General features: G+C 39.4%; 1 protein-coding gene across 9 annotated transcripts in view; it reads left to right on the forward strand.

Moving 5' to 3' along the window:
- Nucleotides 1–26325, forward strand: part of CFAP61 (cilia and flagella associated protein 61) — a 280149-nt gene that overhangs the window by 91731 nt on the left and 162093 nt on the right. For all 9 annotated transcript variants that reach the window (XR_006200589.1, XR_006200588.1, XM_042931740.1 and 6 more), the window contains 3 exons: nucleotides 2096–2274; nucleotides 4051–4090; nucleotides 6701–6840. Coding sequence is in view for 7 of the 9 variants with exons in the window: in XM_042931740.1 (XP_042787674.1) it covers nucleotides 2096–2274; nucleotides 4051–4090; nucleotides 6701–6840 (359 nt within the window). In the remaining 2 variants the exon portion in view is untranslated. The remainder of the gene's footprint in view (nucleotides 1–2095; nucleotides 2275–4050; nucleotides 4091–6700; nucleotides 6841–26325) is intronic.

A 26325-nucleotide genomic window follows, 5' to 3' on the forward strand; every position in this document is an offset into this window, starting at 1 on the left:
ATGACTGTTCTCTGGACAGATGAAACAGAAACAGCTCCCAATTTAGGTTCAGCCCACACCGTGTGAGACTGTGTAATGGGGAAAGACAAAATACATGAGTAAGTGGAACTCTTCATCAAATGGAGAAACCCTTGCCCTCTCCTCCCACCATCTTCTCCAAATACTGGAAACCAGGTCTTTGTATTAGTTCTTTTTTTTTTTTTTTATCACTATTGTAACAAATTACCACAAACTTAGTGTCTTAAAACAACATAAATTTATTATTTTACAGTTCTGGAGGTCAGAAACCCCAAACTGGTCTTACTGTGCTAAGATCCAGGTTCAGGCAGGACTCTGTTCCTTCTGGAGGCTCTAGGAAAGAAACCATTCCCATGCCTTTTCCAGCTTCTGGAAGCCATTTGCATTCCTTGGCACGTGGCGCCTTCCTCCGTCTTCAGAGCTGGTAGTGTAGCATCTTTCAGTCTCTGACTCTGACTCTCCGGCCTCTATTTTATGAGGACCCTTCTGATTATATTGGGCCTACCCAGATAATCCAAGAATCTCCTTGCTCAAAATCCTTCACTCAGTGACCTCTGCACAGTCTCTTTTGCCCTGTAGAGTAACATTCTCAGGCTCTGGGGGTTGGGCCATGCACATTTTGGGGAGCCACTCTTCTGCCTATCACAGTTTCTCATGCAAGAGATTGGAGAACTTAATTCCTCCCCAAACCTGACAGCCCCAAGGAAAAGGCCTCCAGGTAATGTTCCTGGAGGTGGCTACCCCATAAAATGCCAGGTCTGTGTCTGATCACCCCATGAAGTGCCCCAGTTAGCCAATGGCTGTTGAGTTTTGCTACCTACATAGCACTGTTTATTTTATGGAGCTAGAAATGTGCTCCAGTGATAAAAAGGCATGACCATGAACAAAGAAGGGATTGAAAAGACCAGAACTTAGGAAACAAGAGCTGGAAAACAAAAAGGCAGGTAGGGCAGCAGACAGATAGAACAAGGCTCAATCAAGGTGGCGGGTAGGGGGGTGGGGGAGAAGAAATGAAGTTATAGATTATTTCAAATGCCTGGTTGTTTAGAAAATAATACTGACAAACACTTAGCAAAACTGATAAAGTGTGTGAAAAAAATAGAAAACTAAGTGAATTAAAGCAAAGTACACAAATAACAAGTCCTGTTATACATCTTTGCTCAAAAGCAACCATGATATCTACATAATCATAACAATGTAAGTACTTACTGATTGAGCCCTGAATTGTGCTCTAATTATATTGAGACACAAGGAGATAGGATATGGGGAAGAGGGTAGTGCAAGGTTACATCTACCTACCACATCAGTGTCCAGTAGGGAGTTTCAAAAACTGAGGAATTAAGAAAGTGCATTTAACACACATTCAGAAACATGGGGGTAAATGCCAAAGAAATGAGAAAGTTGAAAGGGCTACCCAATGGGAAGAGCAATGGGAAGGACAGGGGACTCCTGATTTTCATTATAGGTTTTTAGTGCTGATATTATGTTAATGTTTAATGTATTGCTTTGATTTAAAAGAACTCCAAGAAGGCTCTCAGAATGAATCATTTTCCTCTAACTGAACTATAACATCTTCTTGGGTGCCCCTAAAACAAGGCTGGAAGGTCCAATGCTAACTTTCTGGGTGGGTCCCAGCAAGGGGCTGGGCTCCACCTCATCATGAAACCGCCCAAAGAGTCCGCAGATCCAAAGTTCTTGTAGCACAAAATCACAGTGAAAACACTTTGGTGGACAGAGGTATTTTGCTTGTGGAATTAATATATATATATTACTACCACACTCTAACTTCTAGCCAGTGTTGTAGTTAAAATACAGATCCTATATGAAAGACCAATGGAAACCATTCGTTTTCTGATCTTCATATGAGGACTTCTTTCAATCCCTTTATAAATCTTGAACATCTCGTTGAGAACATCTCCTTAAAACTATGCCTGGCTCAGGATGATTCGATTCAGGTGAGATTGTCACATTTGTCCTAGGGAGATGGTATAATGTAGAGATGATGTAACCACTAGCCCATTAAATTGCAGAAAATGAGTAGGATTCCTATTTGGTTCCTCCTGTCTCCTTGCTCTAGGACACAGAAAAATTCAGTCAGCAGTCCAGTGTCGGTGACACAGATTACTGCATCAGCAGTTTGAGCTTGGGATCCCTTTCGCTGCCTGAGGAGAGCAGTTCCTTCCGCCCCATCTACAAGGGAGCCTCAGACGCTTTTTGTATTCAGCTCTTTTGTATTGAGGAGAAGTATGAAGCAAGGTAAGTACCAATCCCAGGTTGTCTATTATGGTAAGACTTCTTACAGCATTGGTGGCCTCACGTTTTACTCTTGTGGAGCCCATCATGTCCAAATCTGGCCTCACATTCTAATTTCCTGGGGATTTTTTTGTTTGTTTTTTGTTTGTTTTTTTAAGCACAGGTTTCTGGGCCCTATTTCTAGAGATTTCTGTCCCTAAAATTTGGGTAAGGGCTACAGAACTGGGCCAAATATACAGCGCAGATTTTGGCTCACCTGTGTAAGAGGAAAATCTTCACTTATGAAACTGTATGCTACCCTCCATTCTCTAATGTTTGCATTTTGAAGGGGGCTTTAGATTTAGGTTGCTGCTTGTCTGGAGTCTTTTGGTTGCACATAACAGAAAATCCAACCCAAACTGGATTTGAAAAAAATGGGATAATTGCCTTATATAACAAAGGATAAGTCCAGTGGTAGGATTCATTTTTCAATGTGGCTTGATCCCAGATAACCCTGTCACATACGAAGTTTCTCTCTCTACCTCCTAACTCGTTCCCTGCTGCTGGTCCCCATTCTCAGAGGACTGTCCCTACCTGGGGCCAAAAGAATGGACAGTGGGCTCAGGCTATGTGCCCGAAGCTAGTGAGGAGGACATTTTGGTTTGAGCCTGGCTTCCTAGCGACAGCCCCATCGGGCCTGATCGGACTGTGTGCTCATTCAAGCTGATGGATGGGGCCAGGACAGGATATGATGGTAGCTTACTCCCTGGCCTCATGCTCCCCACCCCAAATTTGGGGCTGGAGCCTTACCCAAATGTAATCTGAGAGGGGGGTTAGTAAACAACAATCCAGGGCAGCTGCTAGGAGGAGGAGGCATTGTGGCAGACAAAGTCGGGGTACCCACCAGACCACTCAGCCACCCGACTTCCTGTCCCCATGTGTTCAGTGCTTGCTGCCACCTGTAGTCTGGAAGTGGACCTCTGTCCTTGGTGCTAGATTCCACATCTTTAGAATCCCCACCTACTCCACCATTTTATCCACAGAACAATCTTGAAGAGGAAAGGATTGGCCCATTCTTATAGACTGGAAAGTTCTGGAGTATCCTTTAGATGACCAAGAGTGTTGCTGGACATTTCCTTTTTAGAAGATGTATTGAAACACATTCCCAGTCTCCCAGCCTCACTTAGAACCATGTTTTACTTGTACTTTTTTTCCTCTTAAGTTTTCGATTTATTTGGAAATCTTGGGAGTTGAAAGGGGAAATCTTTTTTTTTTTTATATTGAAGACATCTAAAAAGCCTATAAACCCTTCTAGAGTTGTGTATATTTATTTTTCCCTGTGCATTCAGATATGAGTGTGCTTAAATGAGGCTTTTGAATTTTCAAACAAATTCAGTGACCCATTATGGTTTGCCTGTGACTATAGCTCTGCAGCTGGTCAGAAAATCTTTTACATGTAAAAGAGAGAAAGATCAGAGTTGCTTGTAATATACCCACGTCTCCCCCACAGCTCTAACAAAAAGGAAGGGAGGGATTACAGTCACAGAATGACTATGTTGCTTTTTGCATGCGCAGATTATTAGTTACTATAATAATGTCTTTAGTTCTAGAAAAAGACTTTGTTACTGACATCTGAAGCTTATGACTTTCTGCAGCTGATTAATGTTCAGTCAGACCCAAGTTCTAACTGGTGGTTGCCTATCACTGCCTGACAGGAAGAGAACCATAAATCTCCTTAAATACACACTGATGCTGCACCTGCTTGCAGGTCAATGACCGTGCTTACTGTTTTGTTTATAGGTCACTGGACTTTATGAATTTTGTCTTCAGTCTTTTCCCTGTAAGTACATACTGAATTTTGAGTAATATAATTGGTTCTGTAAGCTGGAAAAGTTATAAAAAAAATGAAATGCCATATACACTGTCCAAACATTTACACTGCTATGAATGTTGAGGTTTGAACTGCTTCTGTGTTCTGAAAATAAGGTTGAATGACATATCATGAACTCTTAAAAATAGAAAATATTGTCATTGCTGTTTTAATAGTTTCAAGGTACATTTTTTTTAGAGATAGAATCAAATCATTAATAGAATGCAGGTAGTACATTACAATGTCAAAAATTACACTAATGTGGATTGGACTGCTGTATCACTTTATAGCTTACATTGGTTCAAAGAATTCTGAAACCATTACGTTGCTTTTCTGAGAGTAGGTAAGCAGGAACTTGTGGTTGATTTCCTGGTTGGCATTGCCTGACACAGTGCCTGACACATAGGAGGCGCTCAACCCACTACAACACATTTGGCGAATGAGTGCCAGGCAAACAGGCCAGTGCAAACAAGACACTCTACTCCTGTCCTCTTCCTCCATTTTTGTTTCATTGTTTTCAAGGGATGGAGATTCTGATCAACCTCTTATCACTTTATTGGAGGGAAGAAAGTGGGGATGGAAGACAATTGAGGAACAAATTGGATTTTTATAAAGACTTTTTCCGTGGCCCACCTATCAGTTAAGTCAAATCAATAACTAGACTTCTTCAGTTGGCTAATTACAAGGAAAACATCTATTGTTTTATTTTTCCTTGATACCCTTTCCACTGAGGCAAGAAACCAATATGATTTAATGAGGTTTCCTGAAACTTATGTAATCATAGATTGTATTTCCTCATTTTGTTAATATAATGCAGCCTTGCAATAATGTTCTGCATCATAATTTTTTTCGGATTAATTTTAAGGTATTTTGAAGCTCATAAAGCAATATAGATACCCTAAGGTAAGATTTTACAAAGCCAGTTTCCCTTAGGGATGCCTCAAAGTAATTTCCCTAAATTTAAATTCACTCCTGTTTTGAAATCCCTGTGAAGGCAGATCTTCAGCATTACAAAAGCAATGCCACCTTTAGAAAGTCAAAAGACACTTTTACTGTTTAATTTTACTTCATTTCAGGGAATGAGGAGAGAGGAACAAAATACCTTTATTATTCACCCTTAAATCCTTCAAATCTAAGTCAAAGCAATTCATTACAGTGTCCTCCTCCCAGAGGCAGCCCACTGGGACTAGGTACCCATTTCTTATTTTCAGCTTGAGTATTTTAACAACTTGACTTTCAAGTTCCCCAAAAGGAACTGCGTTATTTTGCTAGAAAGAAGGAAGATAAGGTCAAACAACAATTCACTCCTTCGGTTTGCACAAATGTCCCCAGGGTTTTGGATTAACACAAGTAATGCCTTCACAGGGTTCAGGAGGAGGGGAGATCCCAGAGGGACAAATTAGCTCTGGGAAGAGCAGGCTGCTCCTGCAGGCACCTGGCAGAGGGTCAATCAGGATGTATGGAACATAGATAGTGTAGGACAGCAATGTCTGAGAGAACACAGATTCGAGCCACATAATGAATTCTAAATATCCTAGCAGCCACATTTAAAAGAAAAGTAAAAAAGACACAGGTGAAATCAATTTTAATAATATACTTTAACTGAATATGTCCAAATTTAATCATTTAAACATGTAATCAGTATGAAACATTATTAATGAGATCTGTTACATTTTTTTCCCAGTGTTTGAAATCCAATATGTATTTTACACCTGTAGCACTCTATATTTTCATCAGAAATACTTGATTTGCCTTTAGATTTCATAAAACTTAGAGTTGAATACATAGATTCCTATACCCAAGTTGTTCCAACATACATAAAACTTCTCCAGTAACTGAATTGAGTATCAGTTTCAAATTTAAATGTAAATTAACTTAAATGAAATAAAATAAAAAATTCAGCTCCCCAGTCACACTAGCCACATTCCAAATGCTTAGTGGCCAGACACAGCTGCTGGTTACCATATTGGGCAGCGCAGATCTCAGAGGTCAGCGGTAGGTGTCAGGACATGTGGACCCTCCTATGCCTGCTAACTAAACCCACTTCTCAGGTGAAACATGTCTTCCTTAGATCTGTTCACCTCAATGGGATCATGTCATGATAAAATACAGACATCCATTAATGTGTAACCACAGGATTTTAGAGAAGAAAAGCCTGGAGTACCACCACCCTCTTATCTCAGAGGAGGGGACCACAGCTGGTGCAGTGTCACTTAGTAAGCATAGGGCCTTTGCTATCACACAGTGATTTACTTCTGGATGCAAGTGAATTTGCAAACACAAATGACCTTACTTTAAAAACCTACTTCCATCAAAGACCTATAATGAATGGGTCCCATTGCTCACAATATTCATTTGTTTAGGTTGGCCAGACTCTCAGAGATTTTTCTCTGTGTTCTTACAGTTCCTCATCTTCTTGAACTTATGATTACTTTCCAAATTATAGGAAAGTTGAACTTGAATACTCTGTCCTTTATACATTTTGCTCCTTTTTTTCTGTAGTGTTTTGCAGCAGGAATTTGTTCAGTGATAAATGGGTTCTAATTCTCTTCCTGTGTGCCTGGTTGCCAATCATGTTAGGACAAGAACTTCTGCATCATCTCTCTGCCGCACCTCACCCCTGAGTTTGTCCTCATCCAGAACTTCGTGAAGATTGTCCCCTTCAACAACTGCACCCTGGAGCAGGATCTCTATGTCTTCCATCGGGCTGGATTGCTCAAGTAGGTGGACGTACGTTTGGCCAAAAGACAATCTATGAAATTAAGAAAAGAGAATGGAGCAAGGAGCTTGCTACCATTTTAACTTGTCTCACTAGTGGTGGGCTTGATCAGTGATTTTAACCAATACATTTAGGGAAAAAGTTATATTGAGAAGTTACTTGTCCAGGCAGATATTAAAACATAATATAACTCCACAACAATGAAAACAATGCCAGTAGAACAGTGTAACACAAGAAGGGAGTTCCAGTATACTCCCAATATAGAATACTCCCAATATAGAAACTCCCAATATAGAAAGAATGAAGTGTGTGTGTATAAAGGTGTGTATAAATGTACATATATGATATATGATAAAATTTGTGTCATAACACCAGGAAAAGGAAGAATGATTGTAAATGGTGGGACAAAATAAAGATAGAAGCATTTCTCATATTCTGCAGTAAAAGAGATTTCCAGATGATTGAAGAGTTAAATGTGAATATTGAAAATAAAAAAATTAGAAAATGTGTAAGTGTTCTCTGCCAGATTCTGAGAATACAATGGCGAAAGACATACAGATGTATTTCCTCTCCTTTCAAAGCTTATAAACGTTCATACAGAAATGTAAAGCTGTAGCTGTGAAGGGCATACCAGCAGCAATGGGCATGTGGTACTATGAACAGGTATCACCGGGACATTCAGCCCAGGCAGGGAGAACCTTCCTCAGGAAGAACACTGAGTGATAGACAAGGAGTGTCAGTGAAGATTGATCTTCAGTAAAGACACAGTGAAGACCAATTGTGTCTCAGGATGGGGAAGGTCTTTTTAGAGCATGGAAAAAAATATTAAGATTTTTTTCTTTTACTATCTAAAGTTTCTGAAACACCCTAATTTAAGTAAAATGCAACTGAGTAACAGAGAGATATTTTAACAAATATGGCAGACAGAAGATTGGTATGTTTACTATATAAAGAGCTTTAATAAATCAGTAAAAGACCATCTGATACCAAAGTAAAAAAACTGAGAAAAAAAAAAAAGGCCAACTATTTGCATATGAAAAAACAAACAAACAAAAATCAATAGATATTTTAAAATCTTCAAACTTATCATTCATGGGGGAAAAGAAACTAAAACAAGAATGAGACATTGTTTTTGTTTTTTTGTTTTTTTTGTTTTTTTTTTAATTTTTTTTAACGTTTATTTATTTTTCAGACAGAGAGAGACACAGCATGAACAAGGGAGGGGCAGAGAGAGAGGGAGACACAGAATCGGAAGCAGGCTCCAGGCTCTGAGCCATCAGCCCAGAGCCCGACGCGGGGCACGAACCCGCGGACCGGGAGATCGTGACCTGAGCCGAAGTCGGACGCTTAACCAACTGAGCCACCCAGGCGCCCCGAGAGACATTGTTTTTGATCAGTTGGCAAGATGTGAAATAGAGAAATGTTCAGTTCTAATGAGACCTATGTAGCAATAGTCTGAATGTAATTGACATGAAATTTCAAAGGGCAATTGGCCAGAATGCTACAGTAGTTCATATCCTTCAATCCTTTAATTCCACTCCTAGAAATATATCCTAAAAACTGGTTGCAGAGGTGCAAATAGAAATTTATGTATAAGGATTAAAGATACTGGAAATACTCTAAATGTCTGATAGTAAGAGAATGACTAAATACTTTATGATAACTATGTGAAAGAATTATAACTTGTTTGCAATTCATTAAATAATGATTGGAAAGGGGCACCTGGGTGGCTCAGTTGGTTGAGCATCTGATGCTTGATTTCAGCTCAGGTCATGATCCCAGGGTAGTAGGATTGAGCCCTGCATCAGGTTCTGCACCGAGTGTGGAGCCTACTTACAATTCTCTCTCTCCTGGCACCTGGGTGGCTCAGTTGGTTAAGCATCTGACTGCTGCTCAGGTCATGATCTCACGGTTTGTGGGTTTGAGCTCTGCATCAGGCTCTCTGCTGTCAGCGAGAGCCCGCTTCAGATCCAGATCCTCTCTGTCTACCTCTCTCTCTGCCCCTCCCCTGTTCTCTCTCAAAAATAATAAATAAACATTTAAAAAAATGTTTTAAAAAAGATTCTCTCTCTCCCTCTGCCCCTCTCCCCTATTCACACACACTCTCTCTCTCTTCCTCTGTCTTTGAAAAAAAAAAAAAAAAAGATTGGAAAATGCTCAGAATGTAATGCTAGGCTCATACCAATATATAAAACAGCATTTAAATATGACCTAAACCTCTAAAGAAAGAAAAAAAATATGAATAAAATAAAGTAAAAGGAGACATGCAGATGTGATGGGGGCTGTGCCACACAGACCCTTCTTGTTCAGGACTAAAGAACTCATTTTCTGACTGTGGAATGTGTGAGTACCACCAGCTGGAAGCTGGGTCTCCCTTGAAAGAGATTACCCTGGACTGAAGAGAAGGGCTTTGCCTAAAGTCTGCCCCTCCCAAGGCAGTCTGCATCCAACGACTAGTCTTGTGTGTGGGGAGGGGAGGAGAAGCAATTTAAAAGGCCAGCAGCTCTCTACCTCAAGGAGAGGCAACTCTAAAGGGTCTTCCCAGGGCCAGAACTCCCCATGGGATCAGCTGAGTGTTTGTTGTGACCCTATTGCTTGCAGCTTAACTTCTCCCTCTGCCCTGTCCTGCTTCTGTCACTGCTCATGGGGGTGGAGGGTCCCAAGAGCTCACCCTAACAAACGCCAGCAGGTAGAGCTCTGTGTGAGGCTGCCTCCCAGGGAACCTGGCCTACAACTCTAGAGGTGGTCAGTGTTTGCCCTGGGTGGTAGGAAGAGCATCAGAGATGATTTTTAATTCCCTTCTTTACATTGCCTAAAATTTGGAATTCTTCTACACCCAGCTTGAGTAGTGGCTAGACTTCATTTGCTGGCAAGTAGTAGAAACCCATCTAATTGGCTTAAGTAACTGGAGAATCTATTACTACGCAGAGTGAAGTGAAGAATCATGGGGATGCTGGTTTCATACAGGGTTTAGTCTGTATTAATCTGTCTCTTTCAGGTTGACCTTTCTCAGACCATTGCTTCCCCTGTGGTTACAGGACGGGTGAGGTAGTTTTCGACCTTATATCACTTTAAGTCCAATGGGAAGAGTGGTAGTTACGCTTTTTTTCGAAAGCCCTATCACAGAAATCTATTTGCATCTCATTGGCTCAGATTGTGTCCTGTGCAGACCCATCACTGGGCCAGAGGCTGCTAGTTGGCATTACTTAGGGATGTTCTGGAAGCTCAAGGGTTGGAGGGGTGCATTGTCAGACACAAATCTGGGGGCATCACTGAAGAAAAGGGCAGTTGAGCTGTTCCCCACAGCTGTGTTTCAGGACAGGACCATCTCAATCAATAGAAAGTAAATGGTATATGTGTGATAGGAATAATATCAATACCTTGCATTTTCTATAATTTACCTTTCTCAAGCTGTCTTATACATGTAGTCTTATTCTTACAAGATATTACAGAGTTCATCAAACTGCATTTAAAATGGGTGCATTTTACAGAATGTAAGTGAGACCTCAGTAAAGTTGCTGCAGAATCTGTGATAAAGGGCATGGTGGAGTAGCTTCAGAGAGCTTTCTCTGTAATTGATATATTAACCTTTTAAGTGAAACTTTGAGAAACATCCTAAATGATCACTGTATTTGGGGGCTGGCTACATGAATTTTGGCATATTCATTCAGCGCATTGCTATGCAGATTTTGAGGAAATAGAAACAGATTTCTATATCCTATATGGAATGATGTCTGGGATGGTGAGAAAAGTGTGGAGTCAAACACTAATAGTAGTAGTAATAAAATGTTGTATAGTTGGGATCACACAGTATGCAGCCTTTGCAGATTGGCCTTTTTCACTAGTGATACACATTTTAAAGTTCCTCCGTGGCTTGATAGTTCATTTCTTTTTAGTGCTGAATAATATTCCATTGTCTGGGTGTACCATAGTTTATCCATGTACTTACTGAAGTACATCTTGATTACTCTTAAGTTTGGGAAGTTATGAATAAAGCTGCTATAAATATTCGTGTGCAGGTTTTTGTGTGGATGTACGTTTTCAGCTCATTCGAGTAAATGCCAAGGAGCACAAGTTTGGGTTGTATGGTAAGAGTGTTTAGTTTTGTAAGAAACTACCAAACTGTCTTCCAAAGTGGCTATACCATTCCACATTCCCACCAGCAATGAATGAGAGTTCCTGCCGCTCCACATCCTCGCCAGCATTTGGTGTTGTCAGTGTTTTGAATTTTCACCATTCGAACTGGTGTGTAGTGGTGCCTTGTTCTGATTTGTAATTCCATAATGGTGGATGGTGTGGAGCGCCTTTTCATATGCTATTTGCCATCTGTATATCTACTTTGGTGGCCTTTCTGTTCAGATCTTTTGCCCATTTTTAATTGCCTTGTTTGATTTTTTTTGAAAATCATGGGCACGCGTTACTTCTATAATAGAAAAGCTAGTTATTTTTGCATATACTGAGATTTAAGATTTTTATTATGATTCAAATGGAATTGTTATTAAAATATACTTTACACTCATTGCATTCTTAAGTAGAGTGTGTTGGTGGCATTTTCTTATGACTTGGGATTCTCTTTATAAATAAATATATACTGGAGATGGAGAGCAACCAGATGACACGGGATCAGGAATGGGTCATGGGTCTGGCTGGAGTAGTGGCCTCGTTCTCAGTGGCTTCATATTCTTTTTCTCTCACACTCTCTCTTTTTACTATGAACATATTTTGCTTTTATTAAAAGTTAAATCTCATTGTTTTAAATAATGAGACTTTCAACGCCTGTCTGGAAATTAGTCATGGTTTGTAGCAGGGCCCTCGTTTCCCCTCGTACACTCTACTCATTTGCAGTGTCAGCTTCATTTTTTTTTATCACCCACATATAATGTTGGGGCAAATCACGTACATCTGGGTTCCTCTCTGAAAAATTAAAGGCTCGCATGCCAAGTAGTATTTGCTGCCCTAGAAAATCATCTTTTGCCACTGTTCCCATCTCAGCCCTCATCAGGAACCTTCCTCTGTTCTTCTGTGAAGAACAACCACTCTACACTGCTTCTCAGCTTGTCTGCACATGTAGCCCCTTTTTGCTGTTCCTCTTGTTCCCATACCCCCTTCCATGAAGAACCTGTTCTTGCTTGTGCAGGGAAAGACACCCCTCAAAACCCACATGTTTGTTACCACCAGGGGATGTCCCTTTTGCGAACATGGCAGCAGGCCAATGTTTTCTAGAAAAAACTCAGATTACTTATTTAATTTTAACTTTAATTCCAGTTAATTAACATACGGTGTCATGTTATTTTCAGGTATACAATATAGTGATTCAACACTTCCATACATCACCCAGTGCTCATCACAACAGGTGCACTCCTTCATCCCCATCACCTACTTAACCCATCCCCCCATCCACTTCCTCTCTGGTAGCCATCAGTTTGTTCTCTGTAGTTAAGAATCTGTTTCTTGGTTTCTTTCTCTCTCTTTTCCCTTTGCATGTTCATTTTGTTTGTTAAATTCCACATGAGTGAAATTATATGGTATTTGTCTTTCTCTGGCTGACTTATTTCAGTTAGCATAATACTCACTAGTTCTGTCCATATCATTGCAAATGGCAAGATTTCATTCTTTTTTATGACTGAATAATATTCCATTGCATCTTCCTTGTCCATTCATCAATCGGTGGACACTTGGGGTGCTTCCATAGTTTGGCTATTGTAAGTAATGTTGCAATAAATACAGGGGTGCACCTATCCTTTCAAATTAGTGTTTTTGTGTTCTTTGCACAAAGATGATGATGCAATTCCTGGATCATACAGTAGTGCTATTTTAAAATTTTGGAGAAACCTCCACACTGTTTTCCATCACGGCTGCACCAGTTTGCATTCCCGCCAACAGTGCACGAGTGTTCCTTTTTCTCCACATCCTTGCCAACATGTGTTATTTCTTGTACTGTTGACTTTAGGTATTTAGATTTTTCTTTAATTCTTTAACTAAATTGTAAACGCAAAGAGCTTTTTAGAGAAACTATACATTTAATGTTAGAGGTGGTAGTTTGGCCTGTCAGGATTGCTCAGCTCCTACAGGGAATATGATCTCGAGAACTGCCTTCTTCCCTCTGCTCTTTAAAAAAAAGCCCTGTACTTCAGGCAGCTGAGCTTGGCTGGATGAAAAGGAGGAGGCCAGCTGGCTTGAAGTTATTTCTCCAAAAATGTGAAAGAAAGACGAACTCACACTCTTACCTTCCAGAGATATTTGTATTTTTGAAATATGATTGGTGTTAAAGACTAACTTTGGAGGAATTTCATATTTTATAAAATGAAGTTCAGAAATGTGAGTATAGCAGTGAACTCCAAGAAGTCCAACTGTCACCTCAAATTGACCTCTGACTGAAATCTTGCCCTTTGCAACAACGTGGATGGAACTGGAGGGTATTGTGCTAAGAGAAATAAGGCAGTTAGAGAAAGACAGATATCATATGATTTCACTCATATGTGGGATTTAACAAACACAACTGATGAACATGGGGCGGGGGAAGGAAAAATAAGATAAAAACAGAGAGGGAAGCAAACCAGAAGAGACTTTTTTTTTTAAACTTTTTTTTAATGTTTATTTTTGAGTGAGAGAGAGAGACATAGCACGAGCACAGGAGGGGCAGAGAGAAAGAGGGAGACACAGAATCCAAAACAGACTCCAGGCTCTGAGCTATCAGCACAGAGCCCAACACAGGGCTCAAATTCAGGAACAGTGAGATCATGACCTGAGCCAAAGTCGGATGCTTAACTGACTGAGCCACCCAGGCGCCCTTGAAGAGACTCTTAAATACAGAGAACAAACTGAGGGTTGATGGGGGTGGGGGATTGGCTAAATGGGTGATGGGCATTAAGGAGGGCACTTGTTGGGATGAGCACTGTAAGTGATTGTAAGTGATGAATTACTGGAATCTACTCCTGAAGCCAAGACTACACTGTATGTTAGCTACTTTGAGAATAAATAAAATAATAAAAATAAATTGATCTCTGGCTTTGATTTTCCTGAAGTAACACTGCCTTTACAGGGCCCCTGTCTCCCCACAGCATTCTCTAAAAGTTCTGGGATGATTTCATAGTCACTCCTCTGCTCCTGTGCGCTGACACCTGCATCTTAGCCAAGAGTGCAGGAGGGGTCCAGGTGCAGCACTGGTGTCCTCTGTAAGCCTGGGTCTGTGCAGTGAAGCTCTGGGACACAAACCCCTCGTAGTTGTGACAGGGACACTCAGCTTTTAGCGAGTAAGGGTTTATAAGGGTTTGTTTGTCCCTGTTGTCAAGGAAGACCATCCAGGGGTGCCTGGCAGCTCTCCAAGGCCATCGCGGACGCAGCATCTTGTACCTTCCTGCCCCAGAGCACCTGGCTTCCCCTCTCAAGTTCATCTCTGTTTACTCAAGGGGAACTCTGTTTTTCCTACACTGTTCGGTTCAACTCCAAGCATGGCCCCTAGATCAGCAGCATCAGCATCCATGAGAACTTGCTGAAATGCAGAATCTCGGGCCCTGCCCCAGGCCTTTGGATTGTGTTGTTCACAGAACAATCTGTGTTGTTCACAAGTGTGCCATAAGCGTGCATAAAGTTGATTTTATGCATGTTGAAGTTTGAGGAGTGCTGGAGGTGCTTGTTTTTTAATACAGCTTTCCCCCCTTATCCAAAAGTAAATTGTTGTTATGAAACATCTCATACAGTTAGAGCCAAAAGTATCCCCACACTTTCTGGAAGTTCACATTAGGGCCACTTCCCTTCCCTGAAAGACCTACATTAGTGTGATAATGACTTTCTTTGTAAAAGTAAACATCTTCAGATTTATTTCTGTTAGCAAAACATGAAGTGGTATAATGCAAACTTTCAGAAAGTGGGGGGGTCCCTGTATGTCTCTTGGTATGAAATGATAATGATTCTGTCTCCTCTCCAAAGACAGATTTTCTAGAACCATGTAAGCCACATCTACTTTAAACCTTTTGTTATCTGGTAATTTCTGGTTCTGTTGAGGTGTGAAGACTTCTTTATATCATGTAAATAGACCTTTGGGCTAGATCTTACAAGAATACATGAACTATGACAGTCTTAGGGATTTTTGTCCACTTATACCAAGTAATGTTCATTTCTCTTATCTCTAATTCTTGTCTTTTCATACACACCCTCCCCCTTAACCTGTGTTTCCCTAAAGCTATCTTCTCAAATTTCAAAACATAGATTATCAGTGGGAATGCTTTCTGTTAGAAATTAAAGAAAACACAACTCAAAATGGCTTCAACCATAGGGCATTTATTGGCTCATAGAACTGGGAGGTCTGGAGACAGGCCGGGCTCTAGGGTTTGAATCTTTGGGGTTTGGGTTTCTTTCCCTTTTCCACTCTGTTTTTCCTGGTGTCAGCTCCAGCCTGAAGCTGGCTTATATCCCATTGGCAGAATGGCTGCTGCTGTTCTGGGCTGACATCCGTGCACCACTGTGGAGAAGGGGGAGCTGGCTGCAGGCGCGTGTTTTCTTTCCCAGATGCCCCAGCAGGCCTGCCCTATTCATCCAATACATCATGTTGACTGTGTAGTATGCTCAGCCCCCATTCCAGCTACTGGGAAAGCAGAAGTGACTCAAACAGACAAATATCCTCGCCCTCATGGGGCCTGCATTCTAGTTAGAGGAGAAAGACACAAAGGGAAGAGATAAAAATAAGTGTGTAAGTGATGAGGGTGAATGTGAAGAATAAAGCAGACAAGGGGATGAAGACGTGCTGGGCTTTGGGGTGTGGAGGGAGCCCTCTTAGGGAAGGAGGTGATGGGGGAGCCACGTGGGCACAGGTCCATGACATCTACTCTTTTTTATACCATGGTCTTACAATTTATCGTATTCTTCCATTTTTTGCTTCACTTCTCTTGACATTTGGGATGGATCATTCTTGCTCTTAAGTTTGGTTACTTTAAATTTCATGACCTCATGTTCTGGTCTCCCACCCAATCTCGTTCTTCTTCCCTTGGGAAATTATATTTGTGTCTGTCATCTGCCCTCCGGCCATGCTCGTGAGCCCTGGAACAAATCATTCATTCAATTGTTAGCGATGTCTACCTCTTCTGTCAACAGATTCCACAATAAGGTTCCCTCTCATTTGACTTATGACTGCTGGTCTTTGAAAAGAACATAATATTTATGTTAACTTCCAGTATAAATGTATATAAACTAAATGCTTTTTAACACTTGTTACTTTATACAGTGATCTCTAGGATGTTTCCAAACTTAATATGGGGTTAGAATGTAGTATAAATGATTCTTTTTCCTTTCGTTCCTGCTCGCCCATTCTTAACCTTCACACTGGCTTTCCTTCCTCTTGTTTATTCATGAGTGGAGACCACGTTTGGCTGAACTTGCCACTCATTCCATCTTCCTTCTCTTCCAAACCACGTTTTTCTGAAATTTGCCATTTTTAATTTGGGAAAATATGTTTCAAACTTATTTATTGTGCTAGAAATTATTTTCTACACATGAATATTTACTACTAAATTAAATCATACCACCAATTGTCAACTTTGCTCAATAAGTGAAAATGCCTCTGGGTAGTTGTCTTTTAAATGATTCATCCCTTTGACATTTTTCTTTTATTTGCTTCTCTGTGGGTGATTCATGCATGCCTGGTCGTCATTTTTTCTAGCATGTCACTTATACCTATTTCTGGCCCGTATATCATCAAGAGTGTTGTAGTGATATCAGTCCTGATGCTCTTAATCAGCCTCCTTGAATAGAACCTAATAGAAAACTTGATTTTGTGGTTATTGTTTTATTTTGTTTGTTTTTGGTTTAAGCTGAAATATTGATGACTGTCAAGTTGTTTTAGGTTTCTACTACATAGATCACTCCTTTGGAATTCAGAAAGACTCAACTTACTTTTTCTTCTTTCTGTCATTTTGTTTTAATTTAGTGGCATCAAAAAGTTGCCGGGTATTCTGCAAGGCACATACTCTTGCAGGTGTCTAAAACATTCATTCAATTTGGGATTGAAAAATTAACTATTAAATCTTTTTCCTTCTAATTTTATATATGATTTTCTATTTTGTTATGTGTACAGTCTGATTAAGTCCTATCAATTCCGACCTTTGAGGTCAGAGTCTGCCAAAAATGGGGCAAAAATAAAAACTCACTGGGAAGCAGGTGACCATGGCTGCCAAACTTTCAAGACCCAAGAAGGAACCAATGAGCAGGGACTTCATCATTTCTTCATGGAGAGGTGACATTTAGGGAATCATGGGCCTGGGCATTCAAGTAAATCAGAGAGAGAAAGTATAAGAGAGAGGTGACCTGAGAGCTTGAAGGCCTATGGAGAAGGGTTAAGAAACAAGATAGACCCATGTAGGACCCCCTTAGCTACGGGATGGAGGAAGCCATGAGGATAGGTAAGGAGAACCACAGCTGATCTCTCTGATTCAAGGTGACTTTAGAACCATGCTGAACCCTTGGGAAAAGAATGGTTAAACTGTCCCAGTTACTGAGTATAAGTTCACTTCTGGGAAGGTTGGGCAAGATGACAGAACAGGTAGAGGGAGGTGGGAGTTCCCTTTCTGGTTAGACACCATATGACAGCAGGAAAGGCCTAGCCTAGAGATGACAATGAAAAAATGAAGATCAGAAACTCTTTGTTTGAGACTTACGAGGAGTTTAAGAAGTGGGCCCACATTTAGATACCTACAGTGAACTCATCATCTTTTACAATCCTTCCAGGCCCAATTCTGACATGTAAACATCAAAATAGACTTTGTATTTTTGGATGTTGATTTAGCCTGTTAAAAGTTCATTCCACAGAAGGTCTTAGCATCATTTTGTAAACCCTCAATTAATTTTCTTAATCTTTAGATTTATCTGAAAATATGGCAAGGAATAAAGATGGCTTCTTGCTAATTCAACAGTAAATACAATCTCCCTTTGGTGTGTGCATGTGTATATGACACCCATACATATTTTTAGATAATTTCATTTAATTAAGGATCACACATGTTGGGAATAAAACACTAAGCATCCTTACAACTTTGTTTTGAAGCTGGTTTTATTTTTCAAGGGCTTTCTACTGAAACACAGGCCAAGAAACACAGGCCAAGTTCTCCATAACTCCTGGTCCATCTCTAACCTCATATACATTATCTAAAACCTTAAGGAATTTCACAATTATTTCTCAGAAGATGGTTCTGGAATCAATAGATCAGCTCCATAAGAGCAGGAGGTGTGGACTGTCTTGTTCTCTGAAGGATCCCCAATACCCAGAACACACACCGGGCATTCAGTAGGTGTTTAATCAGTATTTGTTACTGACTGAATGCACCATTCTCAATAAAGCCACTTTAATAATTGATTTTTTAAGGAATACATTTTAAGTAAGAATCTGCCTCTTCTATATATTCATTTTTTACTTTTTCTGGAGTTCCTGTCAGTTGCTGTATAAAAGCAATTAGGCCATGTGAGTATTGCCCCATTTGTATTTCCTATCAGGTGGCCACAGGTCCCTGTCCCCTTATACCATTAAAGGCAAAACGAACAAGCAGCCATTCCAATCTGTAAGCAGTCATATGCACACTGGCCACTTGCCTCAAAACGCCTGCTGAAAAGGTCACCTGTGGAGGAAACCTACATTGGCTTTTTGAGCTGAGCAAAAAAACAATAGAAAAATTGCTCTCAGAGTCAAACACTAGGCAACAGAGAGTAGCCTTGCCCAATAAAAATACAGGGTGAGCCACAGGGGTAATTTTAAATGTTCTGATAGCCCTATTAATTAAAAAGCTTAAAAATTGAGTGAAGTTAATGGTGATATTTATCATTTAACCCCTTATATCCAAATATTATTGTTTCAACATATCATCACTATAAAAGAAGTATCAGTGAGATACTTTATTTACATTCTTTTTTTTGTACCAAGTCTTCAGAATTCAGTGGGTATTTTACGCATATAGCACATCTCAATTTGGAGATGCCCCCTTTCTTTTTTATTTTTTTAATTTTTTAAATGTTTGTTTATTTTTGAAAGAGAGAGAAACAGAGTGTGGTGGGGGAGGGGCAGAGAGGAAGAGACACAAAATCCGAAATAGGCCCTAGGCTCTGAGCTGTCAGCACAGAGCCCAATGCTGGGCTTGAACTCATGAACTGTAAGATCATGACCTGAGCCAAAGTTGTATGCCTAACCAACTGAGCCACCCAGGTGCCCCAGAGATGCTACCTTTCAATTGCTCAGTAGCCATGTGTGGCTTACGGCTGCCATATTGGACAGTGTACCATTAGATTAGAGTAGTGCACAAACATACTGCTATTGCCCATTCCTCTCCATGGAAGTCTGGGAACACATGAAGGTTGTGAAGTGTTCCTCTTTGGCAAACTTAAATAGCAGAGATGAGAGCCTCACAATGCAACAAAATGGTTGTGTCCTCTAATCAACAATACATTTTCATGGACAAACTGGTGAAATTATGTTCGTGTTTTTGTGATACTTGGCAGTAAAACAGCCTCATATTCCATTAAACATTATTGAGAAATTCTGTGGGCTAGGAAAAACCCTGGCCTTTCAGAGTGGACCACCAATAGAAACGTGGAAAAAAATGTCACATGCTCATTCACCTCCTGGTTCCACAATACTGTTTGTTTGTTTGTTTGTTTGTTTGTTTGTTTGTTTTGAGAGAGAGAGCACGAGCAGGGTAGGGGCAGAGAGAGAGGGAGAATTCTAAGCAGGCTTTGCGCAGTCAGCACAGAGCCTGACGTGGGGCTTGAACTCACAAAACCGCAAGATCATGACCTGAGCCCAAATCAAGAGTCAGATGCTTAACCAACTGAGCCACCCAGGCGCCCCTCCACAACACTCAGCAATGCTACTGTAGCACTGACCATATACGGAAGCATGGGGGAAACTCTCTGGTCATCTGCATGAAAGCTTCATCGTTCATTCCTTTAGTGGATGTTTATTGAGCTCCTCTCTGGTTCCAAAACATTTTCATCACCCAAATTAGCAGTCACTCCTATTCTCTCCTGCCACCCCAGCCTCTGGTGGAAGCAAGTCTACTTTCTGTCTCTATAAATTTGCCTGTTCTGAACATTTCATATAAATGGAATTGTACAATATATGGCCTTTTCTATATGGCTTCTTTCACTTAGCATAATGTTTTCTAGTTCATCCATGTTGTGGCATGTGTCAGTACTTCATTTCTTTCTGTGGCTGAATTATAGATTCCATTACAGATAGATCACATTTTGTTTATCCCTTCAGAAGTGGATAGAGATTTGGGCTCTTTCCATCTTTGGGGCTATTGTGAATAATGCTGCCGTAAAAATTCAAGTACAAGGTTTTGTGTGGCCACATGGTCTTCATTTCCTTGAGTATTTTCCTGTATTTTTGTGGTGTTGTTTTTTACATAATCCTTCTGAATTAGATCTTGGCATAAGGTGGCCATATCAGAACAAAGTTCTTATCCTTCACTTAAAAATTTCTCAAAATATTTATATTATTAAGGTTATATTAATTGATCATCTTTATATCAGTTAATTATAGATGTAGATTGTTCTTTGTAAATATGCTACCTGTCATGCTATATGGAAGCATGCATTAAAATTTAAGCACAAAATATTCACTGTAATTGACAACTAAGTGGGTTAGAATATGTCACTTTATTAATGGGAGGAGGAACAGCACTCCTTCATTTAGTAATAACACCCTAGTGACTGGAGAGCATTCAGTGCCAGGCCAGCTATATAATATGCAGCACATCTTTAGATGGAGAAGTCGTCTTCCCATGGGCTCGCCACTCCAACCTGAGGCAAGTAGGCATTCTCCAGTGGCCTGCAACCTCTGCACTTGGCTGCACAAAGTACTTGGGTCAGGGGCAGGCAAGATCCACACTGAGTTGCCAGCTGAGGACCCATGGCACTGCCTGCCCTGGGTGGTCATGGCCACTAGCTTGCTCTAACTAGAGACTCAATGGGGCTTGTACCTGATACTCCACCCTCCCCATGCCTGTGTCCAGGACCCCATGAAGGTAGAGCATAATGGCTGCATGTGGGCCTCCCCCACCAATGCAATCCAGTTGTCACTTCTGTCAGAGGGCCACAGTAGTCACGGGGCAGGGATGGGGAGGCCCTGCGGGGCCCAAGGTTCTGGAGGCAGGAAACAAGTGGGAGAGAAGCCATGGAGCGATGGTGGGAGGTAGGTACCATGCATGAGCTGTGGCATCAAACCCCTGGACACGCTCCATTGTCTTCTTGACTTCATGTAAAAACACAAAATCAAAGATTAAATCATTAGGAATTTAAAGACTCATGAAGCCAGCCCAGGTTCAATGTCATCTCTTAAGTTTTTAACACACTTTATTTTGTTTTAATTTTTTTAAATTTATATATTTATTTTGAGAGAGAGTCAGCACAAGTGGGGGAGGGGCAGAGAGAGAGAGAGAATCCCAAGCAGGCTCCACACCACCAACGCAGAGCCCAATGTGGATCTTCAACCCATGAAGCTGTGAGATCATGACCTGAGCCAAAACCAAGAGTCAGGTGCTTAACTGAATGAGCCACCCAGGCACCCACTTCTTAACATACTTTCAACATTTGGGGAAGAATTTGACTTTACACATGAAGTAAATATGAAATAAAGCATGATCTCAACTATTATTATTTTTATGTCTGTCATCTTTTTTTTTTTGAGGTATAGTTGATGCAACATTATATTAATTTCAAGTGTACAACATAATGATTCGGTATTTGTATGCACTGTGAAATGATCACCACAGTAAGTCCAATTACCATCCATCAGCATGCAGAATTATACTTTTTGTTTTCTTGTGATGAGAACTTTTAAGATTTACCCTCTGGCAGCTTTTAAATATGCACTGCAGTCTTGTTGAGTATGGTCACAGTGCTGTGTTCATTACATGCCCATGACTTTTATTTTGTAACTAGAAGTTTGTGCCTTTTGACACCCTTCACCCATTTTACCAACTCCCAACCCCTTCCCCTCCGGCAACCACTTTTCAGTTCTCTGTATCTTTGAGTTTTGTTTCTTTGTTTTGGTTTTTAGATTCCACAAATAAGTGAAAGCATACAATATTTGTCTTTCTCTGACTTATTGCACTTAACATAACACCCTCAAGATCCATCCATGCTGTTGCAAGTGGCCAGATTACATTATTCTTTATGGCTAAGTAGTATTCCATTGTATATACACACCACATCCTCTTTATCCATCCATCCATCAATAGATACTTGTTTCCATATCCTGACCATTATAAATAATGCTGCAGTGAACATAGGGTGCATATATCCCTTTGAGTTAGTGTCCCCATTTTCTTTGAATAAGCACCCAGAGGTAGAATTGCTGGATTATATGTAGTTTTATTTGTAATTTTTTTGAGGCACCTCTACAATGTTTTCCATAGCAGCTGCATCAATTAACATTCCCATCAATAGTGCATGAGTGATCCCTTTTCTCTGCAACCTCATCAACACTTGTTATTTATTTTTCTTTTCTTTTCTCTTTTCTTTCTTTTCTTTTCTTTTTTCTTTTCTTCTTTTTTCTTTCCTTTTCTTTCTTTCTTTCTTTCTTTCTTTCTTTCTTTCTTTCTCTTTCTTTCTTTCTTTCTTTCTTTCTTTTATAATAGGCCTCCTAATAGGTGTGAGGTGATATCTTACTATGGTTTTGATTTGCATGTATCTGTTGATCATCTGTCTTCTTTGGAAAAATGTATGTTCAGATCATCTGCCCATTTTTAAATCAGATGATTATTTTTTTGCTATTGAGTTGCATGAATTCTTTATATATTTTGAATATTCACCCCTCATCAGATATATAATTTCCTATCAGATATATATTTTCTCCTTTCAGTAGATTGCCTGTCATTTTGTTGGTGATTTCCTTTGCTCTGCAGAAGATTTTTAATTTCACGTATTCCCACTTGTTTATTCTTTGACTTTGTTGCCTTTCCTTTTGTATTCAGTTCCAATATATCATTGCCAAGTCCAGTGTCGAGGAGCTTACCATGTATGTTCTCTTCTAGGAGTTTTATGGCTTCGTCTTACACATTAAAGCCTTTAATGCGTTTTGTGTTGATTTTTTGTGTGTTCTTGCCTCCTTTGTCACATATTAATTGATCATGTAAGCATGTCTTTATTTCTGGGAAATCAATTCTGTTCCATTAATCTATGTGTCTGTTTTATGCCAATACTATACTTTTGTGATTACTGTTACTTTGTAATACAGTTTGAAATCAGGGAGCATGATGCTTCTGGCTTTGTTCTTTCTCAAGGTTGCTTTGGCTATTTAGGGCCTTTTGTGATTCCATACAAATTTTAGGAATATTTGTTCTATTTCTATGAAAAGTGCCATTGTAATTTTCTTAGGGATTGCATTGAATCCGTATATTTCTCTGGGTAATAAAGACATTTTAACAATATTGATTCTTCCAATTCATGAGCATGGGAATACTTCCCATTTATTTGTGACTTCAATTTCTTTCATCTATGTATTATAATTCTCAGTGTGCTGGTATTTCACTTCCTTGGTTAAATTTATTCTTAGGTATTTTATTCTTTTGATGCAATTGTAAATTGGATAGTTTTCTTAATTTTTCTGATAGTTCATTGTTAGTGTATAGAAATGCAATAGATTTTTGTGTAGCGAATTTGTATCCTGTAACTTTACTGAATTTGTTTATTAGTTCTAGCAGTTTTGGGGGGAAGTCTTTAGGATTTTCCATATGTAAAATAATGTCATCTGCAAATAGTGAGTTTCACTTCTTCCTTTCCAATTTGGATGTCTTTTATTTCTTCTTCTTGCCTAATTGCTCTGCCTAGGACTTATAGCAATGTATTTAATAAAAATGGTGAGTGTAGGCATTCTTGTCTTGTTCCTGATCTTAGAGGACAGTTTTACGCCACTGAGTATGATCTTAGCTGTGGGTTTGTCATTTATGGCCTTTATTATGTTGAGGTATGCTCCCTCTATGCCTACTTTGTTGAGAGTTTATCATGAATGGATATTGAATTTTGTTACACGCTTTTTCTGCATCTATTGAAATGACTGTATGATTTTTGTCTTTCATTTTGTTAATGTGGTGTATCACATTGATTGATTTGATTTGTGGACATTGAACTATTCTTGCCTCCCTGGAGTAAGTCCCCCTTGATCATGGTGTGTGGTCCTCTTAATGTATTGTTGAATTCAGTTTGCTAATAGTTTGTTGAGGATTTTTGCATCTATGTTTATCAAGGATATTGGCCCTTAATTTTCTCTTTTTGTGGTGTCTTTGTCTAGTTTTGGTACCAGGTAATGCTTGCCTCCTAAAATGAGTTTGCAAATATCCCCTTCTCTTTAATTTTTTGGAAGAGTTTGAGGATTGGTATTAAATCTTCTTTGCATGTTTGGTAGAATTCACAGTGAAACTGTCTGGCCCTTGACTTTTTGTTTGTTGGGAAGTTTTTTATTACTAATTCAATTTCCTCACTACTGATCTAGTAAGATTTTCTATTTCTTCATGATCCAGTCTTGGAAGAGTATATGTTTCCCGTAATTTATCCATTTCTTCTAGGTTGTCCAATTTGTTGGCATATAATTATTCATATTCTTTCATTTCTGATTTTATCTACTTGAGCCCTCTCTTTTTTTCTTGGTAGGCCGAGCTAAAGGTTTATCTTTTTAAAGAATCAGCTCTTCATTTCATTGATGTTTTCTATTGTCTTTTTAGTCTCCATTTCATTTATTTCTGCTCTGATCTTTGTGACTTCCTTTCTTCTATTAACTTCGGGCTTCATATGTTCTTCTTCTAGTTCCTTTAGGTGTAAGTTAGATAGATTGTTTATTTGAGATTTTTCTTGTTTTTTGAGGTAGGCCTATATCACCATGAACTTCCTCTAAGAACTGTTTTTGCTGCATTCAGTAGATTTTGGTATGATGTATTTTAATTTTCATTTCTCTCAAGGTATTTTTAAACTTGCCTTTTGATCTGTTTGTTGACTCATTTGTTGTCCAGCAGCATGTTGTTTAATCTCCACATATTAGTGATTTTTCCAGTTTTTTTATTGTAATAGCTTTGTTCTTTCATACCAGTGTGGTTGGAAAGATGCTTGATATGATTTCAGTCTTCTTACATTTATTTAAATTTGTTTTGTAGCCTAACATATGATCCATTCTGGAGAGTGTTCCAGATCCACTTGAGAAGAATGGATATTCTGCTGCTTTTGGATGAAATGTTTTGTATATCTGTATGTTAAGTCCACATGGTCTAATAAGTCACTTAAGGCTGATGTTTCCTTTTTTATTTTCTGTCTGGATGATCTATCCAGTGATGTAGTAGGATATTAAAGTCCCCTGCTATTGTTTTGCTATAAATCTCTCCCATTTAGGTGCTCCTATACTGTACACATAAATATTTACCTCTTTATCATTATTTAATGCCTGTCTTTATCTTTTTTATTAAATTTTTTAATGTTTATTTATTTTTGAGACAGAGAGACACAGAGCATGAACAGGGAGGGTCAGAGAGAGAGGGAGGCACAGAAATTCTTAGCAGGCTGCAGGCTCTGAGCTGTCAGCACAGATCCCAATGCGAGACTCAAACCCACAAACCATGAGATCATGACCTGAGCTGTAGTCTGACGCTTAACTGACTGAGCCACCCAGGCACCCCCATGTCTTTGTCTTTTAGTTTAGTCTTTGTTTTAAAGCCTGTTTTGTGTGATATAGCTATAGCCTTGTCTGATATAACCCTACCTTTCTTTTAGCTTCTATTTGCATGGAATATCTTTTTCTATCCCTTCACTTTCAGTCTGTATGTCTTTATGTCTGAAGTGACTTTCTTATAGACAAGATGTAAACAGATACCTTTAAGCTGAAAAGAAGGGGCACTATTTATATATATGCATATATATAATATAAAATAGTCTATTTTAAGTTGATAGCAATTTAAGTTTGAACACATTCTAAAGGACTACATTTTTACTCACTCCACCCCCATGTTTTGTGTTTTTGAGGTCACATTTTACATCTTATTTTGTGTATCCCTTAACTAATAATGAAGCTATAGTTATTTTTACTACTTTTTTTTTTGTTTTTTAACTTTCATACTAGCTTTGCAAGTGATTAATTCACTACCTTTACTATATATTTACTTTTACCAGTGAGATTTATACTTTCATATGTTTTCTAGTTTCTAATTAGTGCCCTTTCTGACATTTCTTGTAAGGCCAGTTTAGTGGTGATGAACTCCTTTAGTTTTTACTTGTCTGGGAAACTCTTCATCTCTTAATTCTGAGTAACAGCGTTGGTGGGCAGAGTCTTCTTGGTTGGAAGTGTGTTCCTTTCATTACTTTGTATGTATCCTGCCACTGCCTTCCAGCCTGTAAAGACTCTGCTGAAAATTCTGCTAATAGTCTTAGGGTGGTTCCCTTCTACAGAACAAGTTGTTGTTTTCTTCCTGCTCTTAAGATTCTCTCGTTATCTTTAACTTTTGACATTCTAATTATATTTATT

This window comes from Panthera leo, chromosome A3 (genome assembly GCF_018350215.1).
Source record: "Panthera leo isolate Ple1 chromosome A3, P.leo_Ple1_pat1.1, whole genome shotgun sequence".
Taxonomy (NCBI): Eukaryota; Metazoa; Chordata; class Mammalia; order Carnivora; family Felidae; genus Panthera; species Panthera leo.